The 20,232-nt window shown below is 53.7% G+C and overlaps 1 protein-coding gene across 1 annotated transcript; it reads left to right on the plus strand.

Moving 5' to 3' along the window:
* The first annotated feature begins 5,077 nt into the window (after positions 1-5,077).
* Positions 5,078-19,841, plus strand: CUNH6orf118 (chromosome unknown C6orf118 homolog). The gene is made up of 10 exons (XM_054595213.1): positions 5,078-5,102; positions 7,211-7,878; positions 8,704-8,820; positions 9,621-9,680; positions 10,989-11,113; positions 13,621-13,679; positions 15,372-15,553; positions 17,819-17,872; positions 18,377-18,435; positions 19,733-19,841. The coding sequence occupies exons 1-10, from the start codon at positions 5,078-5,080 to the stop codon at positions 19,839-19,841; spliced, it is 1,458 nt and encodes a 485-aa protein (XP_054451188.1).
* The last annotated feature ends 391 nt before the right edge of the window (positions 19,842-20,232 follow it).

Here is a 20,232-nt window from a genome sequence, read left to right on the forward strand (position 1 = left end):
CGCCCCCAGCCTTCCTCTTTCAAAATGAGATTCGGGAATTCTCAGTAGATGAAACCTTGAGAGACTAGCTTTCAGGGCCTTCATAAGCTGGCACCCCGGCTGAAACAAGACGTTTTTGGACTTTTCTGCCCTGGGACTGGGGGTGCGGGGAGCGAGGCCTGGGGGAAGATGAAGGGGGTCTGCCCCGCCCCCGTCAGTTCTGTGGAATCTGACTGGGAGGGTCCTGGGCCCACTTTTCCCTGTAGCCGGGGGAGGGCACGTGGCACGACCGAGAGCCACCCCCGTCCGCCTCGGCAGGGGGGCAGAGGGCCACGGCTGCCCGAGGTCCAGGAGGCCGAGCCCTCGCCCATGCTCTGCCGGCGACAGGCCTCGCGGCCTCCCTGGGCCAGCGAACCAGCCACCCAGCGGGAGCTCCGGGGGTGACGAGGGGGGCAGCTTCGAGGTAACACGTGTGGCTCGGGGGCAGATGGGGTCACTGGGCCTCAGGGGGGCCTGACCCAGGGAGGCCGGGACTGGCCCTGGGGACGGCACGGGGGGCCAATGGCAGAGGCCAAGAGCCAGGCGGCGGGAGGGCCCTCGTGCGAGCGGCCACACCAGCTGTTGCAGTCTGTCCTCGGCCACACCCGGCCCTCGGTGGGGACCGAGCCTGGGGGAGGGGCTTTTGCTTGGCGGGTTGGAAGCCTGGGAAATCCGGACCCAGTAAGTTCCATGGAATTCACTGAACACGACGGAATTTTCACACTGGACACACTGGGAACTCGAGGCAAATTAAATTCAGTTCTTGAATAGTTACACTTTCCCACTGAATTGAACACCCGTGACATAGTTTGCTGTACTGATCTGGCCTGTTCTGGGTCTCAGATTTCGGGGTCTACCAGTGTAGAGATGACTCCCAGTGAGGTGAGCCTGTCACACCTATGTCCCCATTCAGGTTCGAATAGGGCTGCTCTTGTTGTTGTTATTTATTAAATGTGAGCAACTCTTTGTTCCCAACGGAAACACAGGTGAGGCAAAGCACCGGTGGGGAACAGGGAGTCGTCCGCGAGGCCCCGTGCTCCTGGAGGGCAGCACGGGGCCCCGTGTCCCACAGCTATCGGGGTGAACCGAGAGGGTGGCCCTGCTGTGACCTCGGTGACGTCCCTGGTGTTGGCGCCACTCGGTGCCAGCCCTGGGGAAATGGAAAGGCCACCGCACAGGGTGTCTGGTTTCTGAGAGGCCACTCTGGGCTGGGTTCTGGGCCTAAAGCCACAGCCTGCGCAGGACGCCTCGGGGGAGGGGACACAGGGCTCGCCGTCAGCCGTGCCTTAGCAGTGGCGTGGCTGGGAAGGTCGCCTGGCTCTGTGTTGTGTCCCGCAGTGACAGGGCCTTTCGCTGGGTGCCCCGCTCCCTCGGGCAGCCTGCCCAGGCCTCCCCGACATGCCCCAGGCCTGGGGTCGAGTGTCCCCAGTGGGTTGGTTTTCAGCATTGCCTCCTCCACACCCCAGATCCTTGCATGTGCTCAGATCTCTCCAATAATAATAAACAAAACAAACCAAAAACAAAATCCAACGAACTGTCGCCTCAGACGGGAGCCCGGGGATGGGTCTGCATCTGCCCCTGGCGGTGCCTTCGCGTTGCAGTCCCTGCACCAACGCCGGCTCAGGTCGCGGCCTCGGTGCGGCTCCTCTGGGTGGTCACGGTTGGCCGGCACAATAACGGTCCCCAGAGGGGCCCACGGCCTCGCACCCAGAGCAGGCGGCACAGCAGGCTGTGGGGCAGACCGGGTGGGGAGCGGCTGGAAGGAAGCTCTGGCCGGCTGGCCTTTGCGCAGGGGAGGGGAGTAACTTGCAGCGTTCGGCGGCCCCGTGTCCGGCGGCCTGGTGCTGCCATGAGGGTCCCTCGTAGCTGGGACAGAGGCAGAAGAGCAGCTGTGGCATGTGAAACACCGGCCAGCTTTGCTCATCTCTCGCTCTGAAGTCAGGGAAAGAGGCCGGGAGCTGAGGAGCCCGGGTGGACCCTCCGGAGCCTCCGGGAGGACGGGGCCCTCCCACCTCTCGGTGGCACCCGCTGAGCCCCCCGCTCTCTTGGCCCCTCCGACCCCACCTCACGGCCAGAGTCCCCTGGAAAACCAGGCTGTGAGGTGAGCAGTCAGCACGTCACAGGTGCTTCCGCTGATTTCAATGCGGAGGCACCGGCTCCTCCACCCTGACCCAGGACAGCAGTTTCCAGATGGAAAACGCATGGCGAGAGGACGAGGGGACGGGGTGGGGGAAGGCTGTGGGGGACCCGAAAAAGGTGAGGGGACCAGGATGGGGAACCGCTGGCACCTCGGCCTGGGGGTGGGGTGGAGGGCTCTCCTTCCACTGTGGGTGGGAGGCGGCTCCAGGGGACAGAGCCCCGGGGGCCGGAGCTGTGCGCCACTTACCTGTGCCCCCAGCTGGCCGGCAGCCGGCCCGCACTGCCGCCCCTGTGCACCCCCCACGCCTCGTAGCAACAGAGTTCTCTTTCTGGAGCGGAAGTTCGTGACCTCTCTCCCCCGTGAAATCTTGCAGTAAGCGCTTGCTGTCTGCAGGGCCGACCTGGAGCCGCTCCAACCTGCCCCGTGCGCAGCTGCGGCTCCCTACCCCGCCCCTGCATGTCTCCCATCCCATCAGGCAACTGCCCAAGTCCCGACCACCTGGCGTTCCCCAGACACACCCTCCTGTCTCAGCCCCGGGGCTCAGACAGCACCGAGGTTTAAAGAGCCCTTTCAACTTGTCCATTTTGCACAAGTTCTAATAGCGAGGAAGCAGTAACTGAAAATGTTTATTTTTGACCAATTTCCAACCTGTTAGCTGCTGTGACCGCACACGAGGACCCTCCCCTCTCTGACATGAAAGGACTCCTGATACTCACCCCCCAGGTGCACCTGTGGCGGGTCTGTAGGTGCGTCCTCTGGGCAGGTGTGCTCAGTCACTCCCCCGTCACCCCCTCTCCCCTGAGCTTCTTCACAACAGGGGACAAATTGTGCATTTCAGCATTCTTAGCAAATGCCCAGAACAAACAACGCCGTTTCCCCCTCGTGGTTGAACACCAGGCAGGATGGACGGATGTGCAGAGGAAGAGTCAGTCCCAAGGCTGGTTTAGCTGTACGGTGGCAGCTGCTCGGTCAAGTATTTTCAGGTGTCTTGCAGCGCCATCTAGAGCCAGGACACAGAATAGCATGATACAAATCCCAGCGCCGAAGCAGGCCATTTGCAGGGTGAGCAGCTCTTGGTGGTCCCCACATCCGCATTGGGCCTCAGGGCAGATCCTGCCTGGTTTTGGCAGATAAATTCATTGCACTCAGAACATAATCAGTCAATATGTTTCTGCCTCAAACACTTTGTGGAAATATTTAGAAGTGGGAGCGTCGCAGGTGAGTTTTAAAGGCTTGGCACCGACGTGGCCACCAGTGTCCTGGCCTGTCAGTGCGGGGGCGGGGGTGATTTAGCCCCCCATGCGCCCTGCTGGGAGGGCTGACGCAGGGGAAATGCATGTCTTGGGACCAAATGAGTTCCCTTTCTGCTCTAAACCAAGACTCGGCAATTTCACGTGAAGTGAGCTAAATCCACTCTTGTGCCGACGGGCGGAGTGAGGGCAGTGCAGGCTGGATTCTGGAGGTGACCGGCTGGCCCCGGGGACCCACACTTCAGGCCCGGCTGCGGGAGGAGCCTGTGCGCGGGGTGGGAACTGCGGGGCGTCTGGCCGTCTATGGGAACAGCCAGCTGCTTCATTAAGTCACTGAGCTGCTCTGAGCAGAAAGACTCATTGCTCCATCTCCCATAGCTGGTCGCACAGCACCTTGGGTGGCCACCCATGTGATCCTAATGAGTAATTAGGGGGTTGGAGACAAAGCATGTCCTCCCCAGGGTCAAGGCTTAGATATCCCTGATGCAATGTGGACATTTTCTTTTTTTCTTCCTTTTTAGATTTTATTTACTTAGTCCTAGACAGAGGGAAAGGGAGGGAGAGAGAGAGGGAAAGAAGCATCAATGTGTGGTTGGCTCTCATGCACCTCCCACCGGGGACCTGGCCTGCAACCCAGGCCTGTGCCCTGACTGGGAATCGAACTGGAGACCCTTCGGATCGCAGTCTGGCTTTCGATGCACTGAGCCGCACCCGCCAGGACGCAATGTGGACATTTTCATATCAACATTCCGAGTTGTGGCTGGACCCCTAAACACTGTGAGCACTGGAGAAAGAAGACCCATAAACCCTGCCACTACCTGTGTCCAGGTGAAATTCAGGTGCCCCTAGTTACGGAGCCGCCGGAGCACGCAGAGGCGCGGCGACCCGTAGGTTCTGAGCGCGCACGTCGAAGGCGTCTGACCAGCGCCGATGGAGATACGAGGAGCGGTGCGTGCCCGAAGCCCCCAGGGACCCTCTGACCTCACGGTGCAGCGCTGAGTCGGACTGTTGCCACCTCTCTCAAAGTAGAGCGGAGGCGGAGAGGATGGCTTAAAGGTGTCCCCTGGGAGCAGCCCGCCCCTGCCCCTGCGCCCCTGAACGCTCTCAGGCAGGACAGGCAGAGACCTCGGGCTTTCCCCCTGCAGCTCGGGGTGGCCTGAAGGAAGGGCACAGGCCGTGCGGCAAAACTCCTCCCCACTGGCTGGTCTTGGGGGAGTTCCTGCCCCTCAGATCATCTCAGTTCCCTGCGAGGGACTCCAGGGTCATCGCTCTGAAGTGACAACCTCATGGTTTAGTGACTGTCCCTACTGTGTGCCAGAGCCCCAGAGGCAATGGGCTGGGTCATGCACTGTGCAATGGGAATCTCTCTGTACCAACTGAAGATGCCCAACCAAAGAGCAGTTGCCTTTTTGCTCCCGACGTTTTGGAGAGGAGTTAGAGAGTGCAAGGGTCTTTGGCTGTTTTTTTCAAATTAACAAAGTGTTTTATTGCACAGGGTAAAACCAGCAAGCAGGCCTAGTGCTCTGGGCTGAAGAAGGCGAGAGGCTGGGGGGCGGGGCTGCGTTGTCCCGTTGCCTGGCAGCAGAGGAACACGGTGGGCGGGGCTCAGAATGCCTGTCCTCTCGGGGTGACTCCCCGCCCAGCCAGGAGCTCAGCCTGAGGGGAGACGATGGCTGAGGAGTCGCAGCCGCAGTGTAAGTGGCCCAAGGGCTGGCGTTTGCTGCTAGGTGCCTGTCTCACGTGGGGTTGCCTAGGAGCCAGCAGCTCTGAACCCCACGTGGAAAACGAGGGGCCTTCTGGTGGCGGCAGCTCAGCCCCTGGGGCGGCCCGGCTGCAGGTCGGATGTGAGGCCGAGTTGCCTAGGCAGCAAATCTAGGAACAACACGCAAAGGACACAGATCAGACATAGGTGCGCGTGTGCGTGTGTGTGCATGTGTGTATGTGTGTGTGTGTGTGTGTCCCTGTCCTTGGCTGAAGGAGGGAAGAAGGAGGAGGTTTCTAGACCCTATTCCTGGATTCTTTTGAAAAAGCTACACCCCAGGGCACTCTCTGTGCACTTGGCCCTGCCCCAGTCCTTGCTCAGCAGCCGCCAGCCCCCGGGGCACCAAGTGCCCCACTTTTTCTTTATTTGATGTCTTTCTTTGGCCCGGGGCCCTCGTTGTGAATTTGCAAACGGGAGGCAGGGAGCTGGCACCCCAGGTCTTTGACGCCAGGGTCGCTGCTCTGCCACCAGGCCGTGGACACGGGAATGGGACCCACGGCCCAGGTGACTCGGGTGAGAGAAACCTGTTGGATTGAGCGGAACCAGTGTGAGTTTTCAAAGAGTGTTATACAATTTTTATTTTATGACTCCCAAGCGCGCGAAGAGCCATTCTCTGCGCGCGGGGCTCTGGATGCGGCCTGCGGCCCCCGGCGGAAGCCGCCTCTGGCTCGGTGTCCCCGTCCGTAAGGCGGGGGGAGCAACAGTGCCTGCCTCCTGTCAGCGCTTTGGCTGTTTGTCCTGGGCGAATAGCACCCTCTTCCTTATAAAGAACAGAAGTGACGGTGTCGGTCCGGTCCCTGGGCTGGTCGTCCTAGTGCAGTGGTGAGAAGCGGCTCTAATCGCGAGGCTTGGGCGTTCTGCTCTCCCCTTCTGCTGCCGGCTGGGCCGACTTCCTGTGCACCGGGAGGTCTGTCTCGGGCTCTCTTGTCCAGTCATTCAGACCGATCGGCACAGCTTCCTTCTGTGCGTGCTGTGCGGGGTTTCCATTGTCCCACTAGGCGGTGGGACGGGGAGGTCATGGAGCGTCCAGCTCTGAGCCGGTGGCCCCGCGTGTTGGCATCACCGGCGCTGGCTGGTCGAGAGCCGACCCCAGGACTATCCGTCCGGCGCTTCCTGTGCCAGGCACCTGGTGGCTAGAAACAGAAAAGTGTCCCATGTTACTTTGGCATTTCTTCATAAGCACATGTTCTGTACATTAAACACTAGGAGGGAGAGTTAGTTGCCCGACAAACCCCAGCCCGTGAACCGGTGACGTCGGGGTGAGCAGGGCAGAGGTGCCTGCGAACACCCACCGCGCAGCGGGAGCCGCCGCTCCGTCCTGCGCCCCTCGGCTTCCCCAGCCCGTGGGCATGAGGGGAGAGCGCTGGCACTGGGCTGTGTCCTCAGGCCCTGGTGGCCTCCAGGCAGGGAGAGTGTTGCAGGGGCGCCTGGCCCATCACACGAGGAAGGGGCAGAGGTCGGGGCGTGGGAAGGCTTGACGCGCCCTGCTGGCTCCGAGGTGGAGGGGCCGTGTGTCCGCAGAAGTGGGTGTCCCCTAGGAGTGGAGTCACCCTGACAACGGCAAATGAGGAGGTGGGGAGCCCCCAGTCCTACAGTGGCACGGACTGGACTATGTCAACAGCAGAGATGGGCCGGGAGGCGGCCTCCCCCAAAGCTTCCGAGAGCTCAGCCGGCCACGTCCTCACGGCCAAGCTGTTGGGCCGCAGCGGGCCCCGCCCCCCAGGCTGCGGCCTGACCCGCGGAGCTGTCAGCTGCAGGGGGTTGAAGCCACTGCGTGCAGGGCAGGTGGTTAGGAGGAGCCGTCGCCCGTCTCCACTTGTCTGCGCCCTCCTTTCTCTTCTGAGGAGAACACCATGGGCCCTGACCTACGGCCGCCGCTTCAGGGCAGGAACAGGCCTCATAAAGGGCTTTGGTGTTTTCCCCCCGCGTCTGCGGCTCCTCCCTCGGGCCGCCCGCCAGCCCGCGGGGAACGCACGCAGCTGCCTGCCGCCTCCCTGCGGGCCTCCATGCGGACGCGCCGCCTTCCTGTCCCCCGTGCAGACTACCTCCGCTGGAAGCACTGTGAGGACCCCGGCGTGAGGACGCTGTGCAACCTCGCGAAGCTCCTGAACAAGCTGGAGCAGGCCCACAAGGACGACATCGCCCTCTACACCTCCGGACACCTGAACCCCAACAAGCTGTACAGGCCCCCCGAGACCATCCTGCATCACTGGCGCAATGCCACCGGGCCGCGGGGCCGGGGAGGCCGCCGCGAGGGAAAGCCACGCGACAAGGGGGCGGCCGCGATGAAGGACGCTTGGGCCTATTTCACCGTCAACACCGCGCTGGGCCCGAACGAGGGCCCTGGGACGGCCCTCTCCAGGTATCTGAACCCTCCCGCGGGTGCGTTGTGCGCCCCCGAAGAGGACGTCCTCCCCGGGCCGGCCGCGGGGGCCGAGGGCGCCGTGCAGCGACAGAGAGGAGCGCTCCGCTGGTGGCCGGGGGCTCTGGAAGCCCAGGCGGCGCGGTCTGGCCGCGAGTGCACGACGTCGCCCCCGGGCCCGGATGAGCACGTGAGCGTCGGCTCCTACCTGGCTGGCCTGACGAAAGCCGACAGGTTCAGGAGGCTGCTGCGCTTCCAGAGGGACGTGCTCGGCACGCAGGATCTCCTGGTGAACGATTTCACCGGGCGCCGGGCAGCGAGACGCCACGAGAAGAAGCTGGAGCAGGTGCGGCGGGCGGCGCTGCGGGGCTGCGGGGCTGCGGGGCTGGGGGGCCCCGCCCCTGGGGGCTCAATGCTGTGGGCGGGAGGCTGGCCCTCGGTCGCCTCGTTTCCACGTCCAGGTGGCACGTGGCCGTGCGGCCAGGTGCTGGGAACATCCCATGTGGTAACAGGGTGACACAGAGGCGGGCCGAGCCCGGGAGCTGGTACGTGGGATGGAGGTGACGCTGTGATTTAAAGCGTCCGAAGCTGCAGGCCCGACAGCGGGCAAGCAGCCGTTCGCGGCCGAGGGTGCGCCCAGGAAAGGGCCTCCTGCCGCTGGTGGAGCCAAGTGAGGCGGGCGGCGGGGGGGGGGAACAAGTCACAGCCCACAGGGTCTGCAGAGGGTGGACAGGCCCCATGAGGAGCCCGCAGAGCTGCCCCGGGCTCGAGCCGGGGGCAGGGAGCGGCCCTGATGCTGGGAGGGGACGGTGTGGGGCAGAGCAGGGGGGAGAGGTCGGGCGAGCTGACCCGGGCGCTGACGCGCAGAGCGAGGCCGCGGGGGGCGTGTGGAGGCAGAGAGGGGATCGGGGGCACGGGGTGCGAGGGAAATGGATAAAGGAACTAAACGGCCACAGAAGGCTCGCTGGGCCAGCAGCTTGGCCCAGGCTCCCGGCGCCGGCTGGAGGGACCAGACACACTTTGGCTGCGCCCGGCTCCGCTGGGACCTGGCCCCGGGGCGGCGGGGGCTGCAGCTTCCGACGGAAGCCCGTGGGGGGCCCGGTCCTCAGCCGAGGGCCATTCGGAGAGGGAGACGGGGCGCGCTGCCAGGACAGGCTCTGATCTCCTGCAGGAGCTCCGGAGAGGGTGCCTGTGTGGCCCTCACAACAAACTGCAGGTCCTCAGCAGCATCTTCGCAGACGTTTGCAACAGTTCTTTGCTATTTGGCGACATCCTGAAAGAAGTGAAGGTGAGAAACATACTTTTCCCACTGAACAGCTGAGAGCCAGGCCTGGTGTTCTGCCCATATGATCTCAGGCCCCACCGAAGTTCTTCCCAGGTCCCCGTCTCCCTTCTGCAGACGTGGAAAGTCACTGAGGACGCAAAGGGACGCGTCTGCCGCCGCCGGGGCCGTCAGTGGGCCGCGTGCGGGGGCCGCCCAGCCAGCTCAGTCCCAGGGCCCTATTTTTTCATGAAAACTTCCCAGTTGTACACAACAAATGGAAACAATCACACTTATGTAACATATACCCTTGTAATTATGCATGTGGCTTTTTATGAATCCTTATGAAACGGTACACGTGTTGCGAGTTCACCACGAGAGAGACCTCTGTGTGGAAGCTGCATTGAAATTAGGTTGCTTATGCAGCCTGCTCTCCTCCAGGTCCTTAACGGCGAGCGACACCTAAAGCAGCCGTGTGGTGACAAGGTGTGTGGAGCATGTCCCCAGGCTGGAGGGCTTGTCCTGGGCAGGTCAGCAGGACCCACACCCACGGTGCTTCCACGTGGCCGGCGGGCGGTCACGTGTGTATGTGGGTCAAGGCATTCGATGCCACTATCTAAGGGGATCGAAAGTTCATGCTCAGATGTGCTTCAGAGATGCTCAGATCGTGTGCATTTTAGTGTGTGTTGTTTAATATAGTGTAGAATTTTTTTTTGTCTTTTTATCATGGTTGAAACTGACACCTGTATTATTTGCATGTGCCAAAGCCTGACCCTGCTGCGCTGGCTCAGGACAGAGCTGTAGGGACCCTTCCTCTTTCCCTGCAGGACGAGTACGAGCTCTACATGGCCATTCTCCTGCACACCCGGCCCGCAGAGCGGTTCCAGGTAACGTCCCCGCAGGGGCGGCGGAGCCCGGCGCCACCGGCTCTCGGCCTCCGAGGAGGCCCCTCTGCGCCTGCGTGGCTTCGAAGAGGCGGGGCGTGTGTGAGAGGGCTGTGCGCGGCCTCGCTGAGGGCACGCGCGCGAAGGATGCGCTGTCTGCGCCCCCCGCACCCCCGCGCTCACGGGGAGAGTCGGGGGGGGGAGGGGCGCACACACGGCGGGCTTCTTTGCCCACGTCTCTGGTCGCCGATGCTTAGCGACCTTCCCTGCTGGCTGATCTTCCAGCCCCCTCTCCTCTCGCCACACTCCCGTTTGTGTAACTTCTGGGCACTGGTGTATGCAGGACCATACACATACGTTGGGCTTATCCTATTTTGCAACATTTAAAAACCAGTGACAAGCATATATATACACACACCAGCCCTGGCCAGGCGGTTCTGCAGGTTGGAGCATTGTCCCATCCACCAAAAGGTTGTGGGTTCGATATCTGGTCAGGGCACACACGGGAGGCAATCGATTGATGTTTCTCTCTCTCCCTTTCTCTCTCTTCCCCTCCTGCCCGCCCCCGCCTCTCACAAATCAGTAAATGTATCTTCAGGTGAGGATTAAAAAAAAAAAATCACAGCATTACAAACAGTTTAGCTCTTACTCCTTAGTCCCAAATCACATGTGTGCGCTGTTTGCTTTGCTTTGGGATTTTATGCAGCAGAGAAATAAGCTTTTGTCGGACAGGATTAATCACAGGCTCCAGCTGGGTCTTCCGGTTTCTGACCCTTCGAGGCTGAGTCACGACGGGACGAACGTGCCCCGCGTCACCCGGCCGCCCCAGCGACGGGGTCCCCAGGCCGCCGGGCGCCTGCTGCGCGCTCTGGAAGCGTGGCGGCCAGTCACCGCAGGGGCACATGTCCGCTTCTCCTCACTGGCGCCCGGCGCTGCTGTGTCCCCAAGAGCAGGGACCACACGGAACCCGTTCTCACGGACTCGGAGGTCGTCGCGGAGCCCACCGTGACCTGCCTGGAGCGCTTGACCAGCGCGTTCTTCCCGCACAAGCCAGCAGGGGGACCCCCACCATTTTTTAAATTTCGTAGGGAAAGAACACCTTAAAGTATTGGAAAATGACGTGACCCAGGTCTTCACGTGACTCACTGTCCTGCCCCACCCCTCAGGCCTCCCTGTTCACCTGGGTTCACTTTCTGTTGTGACCCAGAACATCTTAAAAATGCTGTAAAACCAAAAAAGGAAAGCGCTCCCCCCACCCCCACCCCCGCCCCCGCGCGCGTGCGCGCTGCCCGGGCGTCCCTGTCCTCCTAGACGCTGCTGGCCGACGCCGAGGGGCTGGAGAGGAGGCCGGTGACGACGGCGGAGGTCCGCCAGGCCCGGGAGCAGCTGCAGGCGCTCGTGGCGGCCACCAAGGCCGCCCTGGAGCACAATGACAAGTGAGGGTCTGGTCTGATTTCATTTACCTTGGCTTATCCTATTGTACCCAGTTTGAAAACTCGTGACAAGCGCATGTATACACACAGTTTTCTGCACCATGCCCCGCACTGTGCTGGTCGTCTGGCCTCTTCCACAAGCCGTCATGTGTGACCAGGACCTTGAAGGCCTGGTGTTGCCATTGTTGTGGGAGGGGGGGTCCCTGGTATTTCTCCCGTCTTTTCTGGCGGCCCCCGAGGGCTTCCTTTGATAGTCGCCAGAGCTGAGACGTCCAGACCCCTGCCCCTCTCGTGAAGGCCCTTACGGTGCCTTTAGCTTCACGAGACCTACCTAACGGCCCAGCTCACGAGGCTTTCAGGAGGAAATGGTGTGTGAAGGATTAAAAAACAAATTAAAGCAAATCGGGCATACCCAAAATATCCTCCAGAAAACAAAGCAAGCAACCAACGCAAAACAAAACAAAACAAAAAAACCCCCAAAACAACCTGAAAGAAACCCGTGACTTCAGTGTAACTTTTGGAAGAGAAAAAGGTGTGAAAATTCAAAAGGCCTGACAATAGAAAATAACCTTTGCGTGTCCCTGAGGCCTCGTCGCTTGCCACAGACCGGCGGGCGGGCAGGGGCCGCTGGGGAGGGAGAGGGGGGGCCCGCAGCGCCCTGGAGGGTTCGGAGCCCACGGTGCGCAGAGCGCGGGGGTGTCCCTCAGCGAGGAGCAGCGGAGGCTCCCGGTAGGTCTCCTGGCCACTGGCGGAGGAGGAAGGGATGTCATGGTGAGTGTGGAAGCAGGAAACCACGCCGACGTCAAAACACGCAGGCGAGGAGGGAGGCAGGAGGACGCGATCGCCACCCTTCGAAACGGGGTGGCGCGGAAAGAGCCGCAGGCCGGGGCCGGGGCGGGGGCGGGAGGCGGGGTGGACGGGGTGGCGGGGGTGGTCCGGGCCCCGCAGCAGCAGAAGGCGGCCGGGCGCCCAGCCCCTCCCATCCCGGCCTGCCTGCCTTCCAGAAAGTGCTCTCCGGAGGAAGGTCAAAACAGAACAGCGGAAAAACCCCCAACAACAGCACAGGAATGTTTGCTGCTCTTGCATTAGGGGGCCCACACACCACCCCAAAGCGCTAGCCCACAAAAGGAGGAGGTGAAAAACATCTTGTCTGCAAAGTCTACTCTGACAAGAAAACAGACAATGAGAATCCCACCAACCGAGCCGGTGGCAATCCCCGCCGAGGGACAAGAGCCAGCGGCGGGTGAAGCCGCCCCAGGGTCCCAGCCAAACCTGAGAGCCTCAGAAGAGCATTTCAGGATGTGAAAACCACCTTGAGTCAGATATGTAGACCTGAGTGTGGATATCAACGACAACAACCACAAAAATAAGACACAAAACAGGATTTGACAACGGAGGAAAGAGAGGTGAAAGGTCCAAGGCGTGGATCGAGACCCGGCTACGACAGGCCCAGTGAGGCGCGGTTTTGAGTGAAAATGTACTAAGGGGCATCAGAGAAAAGCAGGAAAACAAGACAGTGAAAATGAGGTAAAGAAAAAGTGGTTGAAGTGGAAGACGGGTAAAGAAAATCCAGTTTACCCGTAATCAAAGTCCCTGAAGAAGAAAAAGCAATGGACTAGACCTAAGTAACATTTAAAACTATACCTCATGGAAAATTTATAGACACGAGACACTCTGAATTTATATATTGAAAAGGCTGTTATCATTATTAGCAATCCAGTTAACCTCAATTTCTTAAAATTGGGGATCATAATACTTTTCTGTTTCACGTAATCTATGGTAAAATGAGCTGTTAGGTATGAAAGTCCTCTTAGACTATCAGACTCCTGTGGACATGAAGTATTAAGTAATTTTTGGCGTTAATGTTTTTATTAAAATCATAGGGTTTCCCTCAGTATATATAACACATTAGATTCCTTTACTTTTCTCAGTCTAAATCCATTAGAAATAAGATAGTCAATTTAGTTTATTTTGAACCAGGAAGAGGATACAAAGGAAGAGATGGCAAAGATTTTTGTTTTCTTATTTTAGCATTTCTCGTATTTTATTTTTAGCTCACATACAGTGGAATTTGTATATTGTATCTGTGGATGAAGACGTAATACAGAGAAAAAAATGAAGTCTTATTGCAACTTCAGCGAGACCTTTCCATTGCCCCTGATTTGTTGTTTGCCTCAGAATAGAAAATGCTAGGTGTGTGCCTCCTTGCTTTTTAGGAATTCAAGTCACAAAATACCATCGATAAACAACATGAGAAATCATTTAGTTTACATGAATCGGCTCCTTTAAATGGCGGTTTACACAACCTTGGCAAGGGAGTAGCCTTTGGTTTCTTTAACTTGACGGACACAAGCTCTCGTATACATCTTTATATACATTTTCTAAGTACCTTTCTGTTAGAAAATAAGGTTTCTTTTTATTCCTCAATTAAAAAAAGACACACAATAAAGAAGAGGAAGGAGGAATGAAGGGGGCTCTCATATTTCCCTGTTCTTGTTACCGAACCGCAGACTCAGAAGCGAACTGGAGGCGGAGCGCAGGCTGCTGCAGGCCGCTAGGGAAAGCGCAGGTTCTCCAAAGCACGGTGAGTCTTTTTTAATCCGAAGTGTTTTAGAGGAAATATGGGAGCGGCTGGGGAAGGAGTTGATCTTTGCTGCCCATTGTTCCAGGTAGAGGCCTTCAGCTAAGGTCAGGGATGAGATCGAAGGCTTTCTTTCGTAGTTTTTCTCACGGTTTGTTTTGAAGGCTCTTAGTTCATCACGTATCGACTTAACTAATTTCCCCAAATTTCAAAACTTAACTTCAAAGTGTTCCCTTCCTTCAAATTTGGTAAAGTTTAACGATAGCAATGACTTTGGCCTTACATACTATGTAACAGTAAGTAGTATGTCTTTCTCACTGCCTTTTTTCCCCATCAAAAAAGAATTGTTCTTTCTCAAAAAATTAAGTCATAGCAATCCAATCAGAATCTGCCTGAGCTGTTTGACACCAAGACCCCCTTAGCTTAGCGGGGAGCTCCTCTCAGTGTGTCCGTCTCCTGCCTGTACTATGTAACTATTGATAGTCACTGGCTCCCGGCATGTCTTTGATTCCGTCCACATGCCATTGATTTAAAATTTCTTGCTAGAATCTTTTTTCTTCGTCTTGAGATCAGTACATCCAACTGCCTAGTGGACAGGACTCCCTGAGTCTCAACTCCGCATGTCCAAGATGGATTAATCTCTCTCTCTCTCCCCCCCCCGGCCCCGCCCCACATCCCCCTCTGTCCCTGGCAATATCGGTGAACGGCATCACCAAGCCCAGGGAGGCTCCGGCCAGAAAGCCCACAGCAGGCGCCCTTCACGTATCTCCCCTGAACCGCTTCAACGCGGCTTGCAGCAGGGGCCACGTTGGGTTCGGACCTGGGTCTTCCTTACCTCTCCATTGCATTGAACTCGCTGTCTCCCTGCCACCGGGCCTGCCCTGGCTACGACCAAGCCGAGGCCCCGTGGTTGCTTGGGCGCCCACCTCTTCACGGCACCCGGGTCTAGTCAGTGACCCAGTCCCGCTTGGGTCCTGTGTCCTGAATCGGCTCTGTGTCCCTTCGCTTCCCCTTGTGCCGCGGGCACTGTCCTGGCCTGCTCTTGTTGCGGTGACGGCAGTGGCCTCCTGGCTCACCTTCCTGATTGCAGTCTTGCCTCTCGCTGTGCGCGCTCGGTGCCGTGCCCACGGTGGCTGTGGCCCCGCTGTTCTCCCCAGCTGGGAGCCGTCCTCACCTTCGCCTGGTTCTTATCATCACGCGTGAGACTTTTTCCAGGCAGCCCCTGCTTCCTTTCTAGCAGCATCTCTGATGTTCCTCTCCCCGGTGCTCAGTGGCTTTGCTCTACAGGATGGCTTTTTTTTTTTTTTTTTAGTGAATGTTCCAAATTCTGCTCCCTTACCACACTGCCCCTTCCACTTGTGAACTCCTATTTATCTTTGGAGTCCCAATGCAGTCACACTTCTCTGGCCAAGTCATCCTTGAGTCTTCCCCGCACGGCGTTAACTGCTCAAATGGGGTGTTTCATAAACGCGGGTACGTGAATGAACTAAAGGGGGAACACCCCCGTTCCTAAATCAGATAATTTTTACTGATGTGCTCAGAGATTGAGTTACATTATATTTTATAGCTACACAAACATGTAGCTGTGTATAACATAAGGTTGTTAGTAATACATAATATTATGACTAAGGGCTATGATATTAAACTCAGTAATGCTTGGCTTTTAAAAAATACCTCCAGAATCATCCGAGAAAAATGGGAGGAAGGAAGAGCACCTTACTCTGATTGACAAAGTCGAAAACAAGAGGTGCGAAATACTCAAGAAACTGGATGAAATTCAAGCTCTTGAAACAGAAATTAAAACAACTTTGGTTCATACTGGAATTTTACATATTACTGAGAGTAGGATTAAAAGCATAGAGGTATGCAATTTATTCATTTCAATGTTTACATTATTCTTCACTTGATTTTGGCAAACACATGGAACAATTTGATTTTGCAATAAGGTAAAAAATTATGTAAATTTGGTCCAAATATATTTTCATTTCAAAACATTTATAGCCAATGACTCACAAATGATTAGAACAATTGAGAGATCTCGCTAAAAACACCAAAAATGAAGGTGACGGCCCTTCTGTGGCGGTCAGCGAAGGGTCCAATGTCTTTCAGGTCAATCGATGTCTCTTAAAATTTAGTATTTTGTATAGAAAACCCTTGTAAAAATAATGGCTGCGGTCATTTAGCGTCTAATGCGTGCTGAGGAGCTTAAGCGGAAGCTCAGAGCCGTTCAATAACCCGCCGACGTGAAGCCCTTGGGTTCCAGCTTAAGTCTTTCGGGACCTGAAGCCCTGTTACTCCTGCTGTACCGCGTGGGCTCGCCGCGCGGTTCTGAGGTGGTTGCACAGCTATGCTGGCGGAGGGGACTGGCGTGTGGCCACAGAAAGGAGAGTCCGTTGTGTTCAAAGTCGTTCTTTTGTTTTTGTTTTTTACACTTATCGTGACAATTTTCTTGGTGAGTAATGTATTGTACATGATAATCTGTGTTCTGAAATGCGGAGTGCCCTACTTTCCATATGTTATTGCCTCCCTTTAGTTTGTGCAGCATCTGGCTCAGTTTAACCTTTCGTTACAGAGTTTATAATGCATAAGGAGTTACCCGTTGTTACTGGGGTTATATAGGTACGTAGATTTCCCAAGCACCGCTTTTTCTTCCTCCTCAGCAGAATCATAAAGTGTATGGGAAGGAGGTGGCTCTCCACACTTGTTTTGATTTCTCTATCTCTTACAATCATACATTCAGATTTCTGTGGGGTTTGTTTTTTTTTTTAGTATCTTCGTTTTTTAAAACTGAATAATATCCTGAGACCAGACACTAACTTATAGTTGAATTTTTAAACATTGAAAATAATAATGAGTTATAGCTTTACATATTATAAGCATGATGTAATGCCAAAATTATGGAAATTTTTCTTTCATAATTAATATCTCTTTAAATGGATCTAATTAAATGAAATAGAAGAGTCCCTGTAATGATTCCATATTATGAATTTATATTACTTTATTTATTATTTATATTTGGTTCTTTGATTCAAATAATGGCAGGTACAATAAAACTGCATTTCCTATCCTATTAAGTAATTAATTTCTGGTTTTGAATCTGAAATATGTAATTTCTAACCCAGAGAAAAATAACTAAATGGATCATTGATTAAAAATGCACCAGATACTCCTGTGACCATTTAAAAATTACTATGTCATTTAATTCTCAGCAACCCTCAGAGATAGTAGAGGTAGGTGCTCTATTGCTGACCTCCCTTTCTGGGTAATGAAGCCAAGGGGCAGATAGGCTGTGTAAGCTGACAGAGGGCACAGTGAGCAAACAGTGGACCGAGGGTTTGAACTCCACCTCGGTCCTTAATTACATGCCGTACAGCCTCACCGGCGTGACTGCCGGTCCTTTCCAAGTCGTCGGCTATCCGCAAGGGCAAGGCTTGGCGACCCCTGCTCATCGTTGTTTGTCCACAATTATTTTGGATATTTCTATTCATAGTGTTAACTAACGTTTTAAGTTTCAGTAACAACACTCTTTGTATTTTAATTGTGCTCGCGATGAATTCACACATTCATTTGAGAAGAAATGGCAGCCGTACGATATTAGCATTCCTGCCAAGGATCATTTTATATTTATTTAATGTACTTTAAGCAGTGCTTTTAAATATTTTTGTGATGTTTATTCTTATGATTTTATGGCACCTGTTACTATTGTAAATGAAAATATAAAATAATTTTACATTATAGTGTCTAATGGGTTATTGTTGGTATATATGTGACTTGTTGATACTTGTATTTTTATTTTGTATCCAGTCACCTTAACAGATTCTATTGTTAGTTCTGAAAAGTGAGGAAGTCTTCCACCCTGGGATTTCCCTGAAATTCTCTAGCGTTTTCCAACATCAATCCCCACTTCCTGTAATTTCTGACCCAGAAGAACAAGATCTGTCTGTCTCTCTTCACACGCTCCAAGTCATGCTTTGTCCATTCCTCTCTCGTAAACGGTGTGCGGCTGGGTGCTTCTGAACCAGAATAACAGCGTTGCCATGATACGTTTTGTCCTATAAGAGGGGAATCTGCTTAACAAATATTCTTAACCAAGTGTCTTTCTCTTAAAACCATTTTTTCCCCTTCAGACTGAAGCTATAAAACTGGAAAGAACAAACACGATTTTAACAAGGAAAATAAATGTAAGTTTTTGTAAACCAATGTTTTTCAATAGAAACATTTTCTCTAGTGCCTTATTACACTATGTCATAAATCAAATAAAAATATATGCATTAGCTTTCTAAATGATAACTCTCTGTAATGCTAGGAATAGCTGGCTATTGGAGGGTCAGCTATTGGAGAAGTGTAAGCTAATACACTAAAAATCTTTCTAAATAGTTGAATGTGTCTGTCAGAATTAATCAGTTCTATAATCCTACCACACAAAACAATTAGTTTTAAAGAGTTGATTTGGTCACAGGAAATATAATGGACTTGCTCCTCCAATGATTTTCAGGATACCTCTTCAGAATACACTAACAATTTGCTGCTTCATAGATTCTAATTCTGTCTCTATTATGTACGTCTCTGTCTATATTATGAAGAGTGTAAATTAGAGTGGTATGCCTGACTCTAGCTGTGAAAACCTGCTTGGATTCTCTATCACTGCCGTCACGTGTGACTGGCTGATTTGTAACCGTTGGCAGGTTATGGAGAACCAGGTGAAGAGGTGGCTGGGGAAGGGTATCGGTGAGGAGGAGCAGCGGTAAGTAATGACGCGGCGACCAGGGCCTGGCATATCCTCAGGCCATTCTCAAAGCCGTCCATGGCAAAGCAGGCTAGATGGGACAATACTTTTGCAGTGTTTACATTCATGAGTCTTAACTTGAAATATAAATGTTATGCCCCTTCCTGTGCTGAAAATGCTTAGCCCAAGATTTAAACCTCTATCTCTATATATTTTTCAGCAATAAAGAAACACATTCTTTGGAGAAACCTGAAGAGGCACAGGTTCTTTCCCATGGGCAGGGAGCAGGAAGGTGCTGGGGTTCGTGGCTGTGGGTGGCTCTCTTTTCTCCAATGATACAGCATTCGTTGATATTAAATCTTTGAAAAACCTATACATGTAGCACTGTAAAACTTTCAATTTAAAAATAAAATGGCTGGTTCATATCATCTGTTATGTAAGTTTAGAGTTTATATAGTTAAATTTCTTAGAGTTTGTATTACAGTTCAAATCTTACAATTTGGTACGCCTGGGAGCAACCGAAAACCATCGATGATTTAAATGTGGAAAGGGGTTATTTTCCCAACAGTAAAAAGACATTAAGTTGTAAATGGGCCAGGTTCAGGGATATCACCAAATAGCCAGGGTTCTTCTCTCTTCCTTCCCTGTTTGTCTTGAGTGTAGTTTTCCTTGGACCCTCCCTATGGCTGTCGTCAGGCGTTGGGTCCATGTCCCGCGGAGGAAGAAATGGGGAAACGCTTCTCGTCATGAGGCTCTTCTGTTTTATGCAGGAAGAAAAGCCCTTCCTAGGGCCTCCCACTCAACTCGTTGGCCAGCACCATGTGCCCAGGCCATACGTTGTTGCAAAGGAGTCCAGAGAATAGAACATCCCACTCCCAGCTTACATGGTAGAGAAAGCCACGGGGGAAAGGCGTTAGAACAGGTGCTGAGTGAGCCCTACAGGTGCATGCTGGCTGGGGGGGCCTGACGTCATGCTAGGTGTCCTCAAAGGAGAACAATGCGACTTGGGAAGGCTCCTTTCACAGTTGTAGCAAAGAGAATAGATGAGTCTAAGTTTTAAATGACTTCAGGGTGCACCTACCTCCACCACACTATCCTTACTCTGGAAGATGCTGCAGGGGATTTGCCCACCTATAGAGAGAATCTTTGCTGCATTCAAGGCCAAAGCTCTGCTTAAAATATTCTCTAAAGTGAAAGTGGAGGATTGCAAAGACTCACTTTAAGTAAATACGTCCTAAAATAGATGCTTATATTAAAATTCTATGCTTAATGTCCTTTTTCTAATTTATTATATTTATTTGTTACGTATTTTAAGGAAACTTTGGGGATTTATTGAAGAATATATAAAACTAAAAGAAACGGATGATAACTCTCAAGTGGCTGGAAAAACGACCCATGAAAATTCAGAAGCATCATGTCCATAGCATGGATATTTGCAGATATGTAAATTAATGGAGATACATCTCATTGTGTCAGTTTTAACATGCAATAAAATTAATGTGGAATGTATGTCTTACTCAAGATACTGAAATAAATACACGTATGCATGTGATAGTTTTACTTTTGTATCCATATTTGTAACAATATTTCTTAGAGTATTTTTCGCTTCTATTCAATAACTTTCTCCAGGGAAAAATACGTTTAGTTATTTGATGGGAATAAGAAATTCAGCACCGTTGCAATGCAGACGCAACTTATACATAGGCATATCATAAAATGTAGTCGTCTACTTAATATCCATTTGGTTAAACGATCTTTGCTGATTGTGAAGGGCACAGGGGCTTCACAAATGTGGCACCACCAGCATGTGCACTG

This window comes from Pteronotus mesoamericanus, unplaced genomic scaffold (genome assembly GCF_021234165.1).
Source record: "Pteronotus mesoamericanus isolate MK-2021 breed Mesoamerican mustached bat unplaced genomic scaffold, CSHL_Meso_final contig_134, whole genome shotgun sequence".
Lineage (NCBI taxonomy): Eukaryota > Metazoa > Chordata > Mammalia > Chiroptera > Mormoopidae > Pteronotus > Pteronotus mesoamericanus.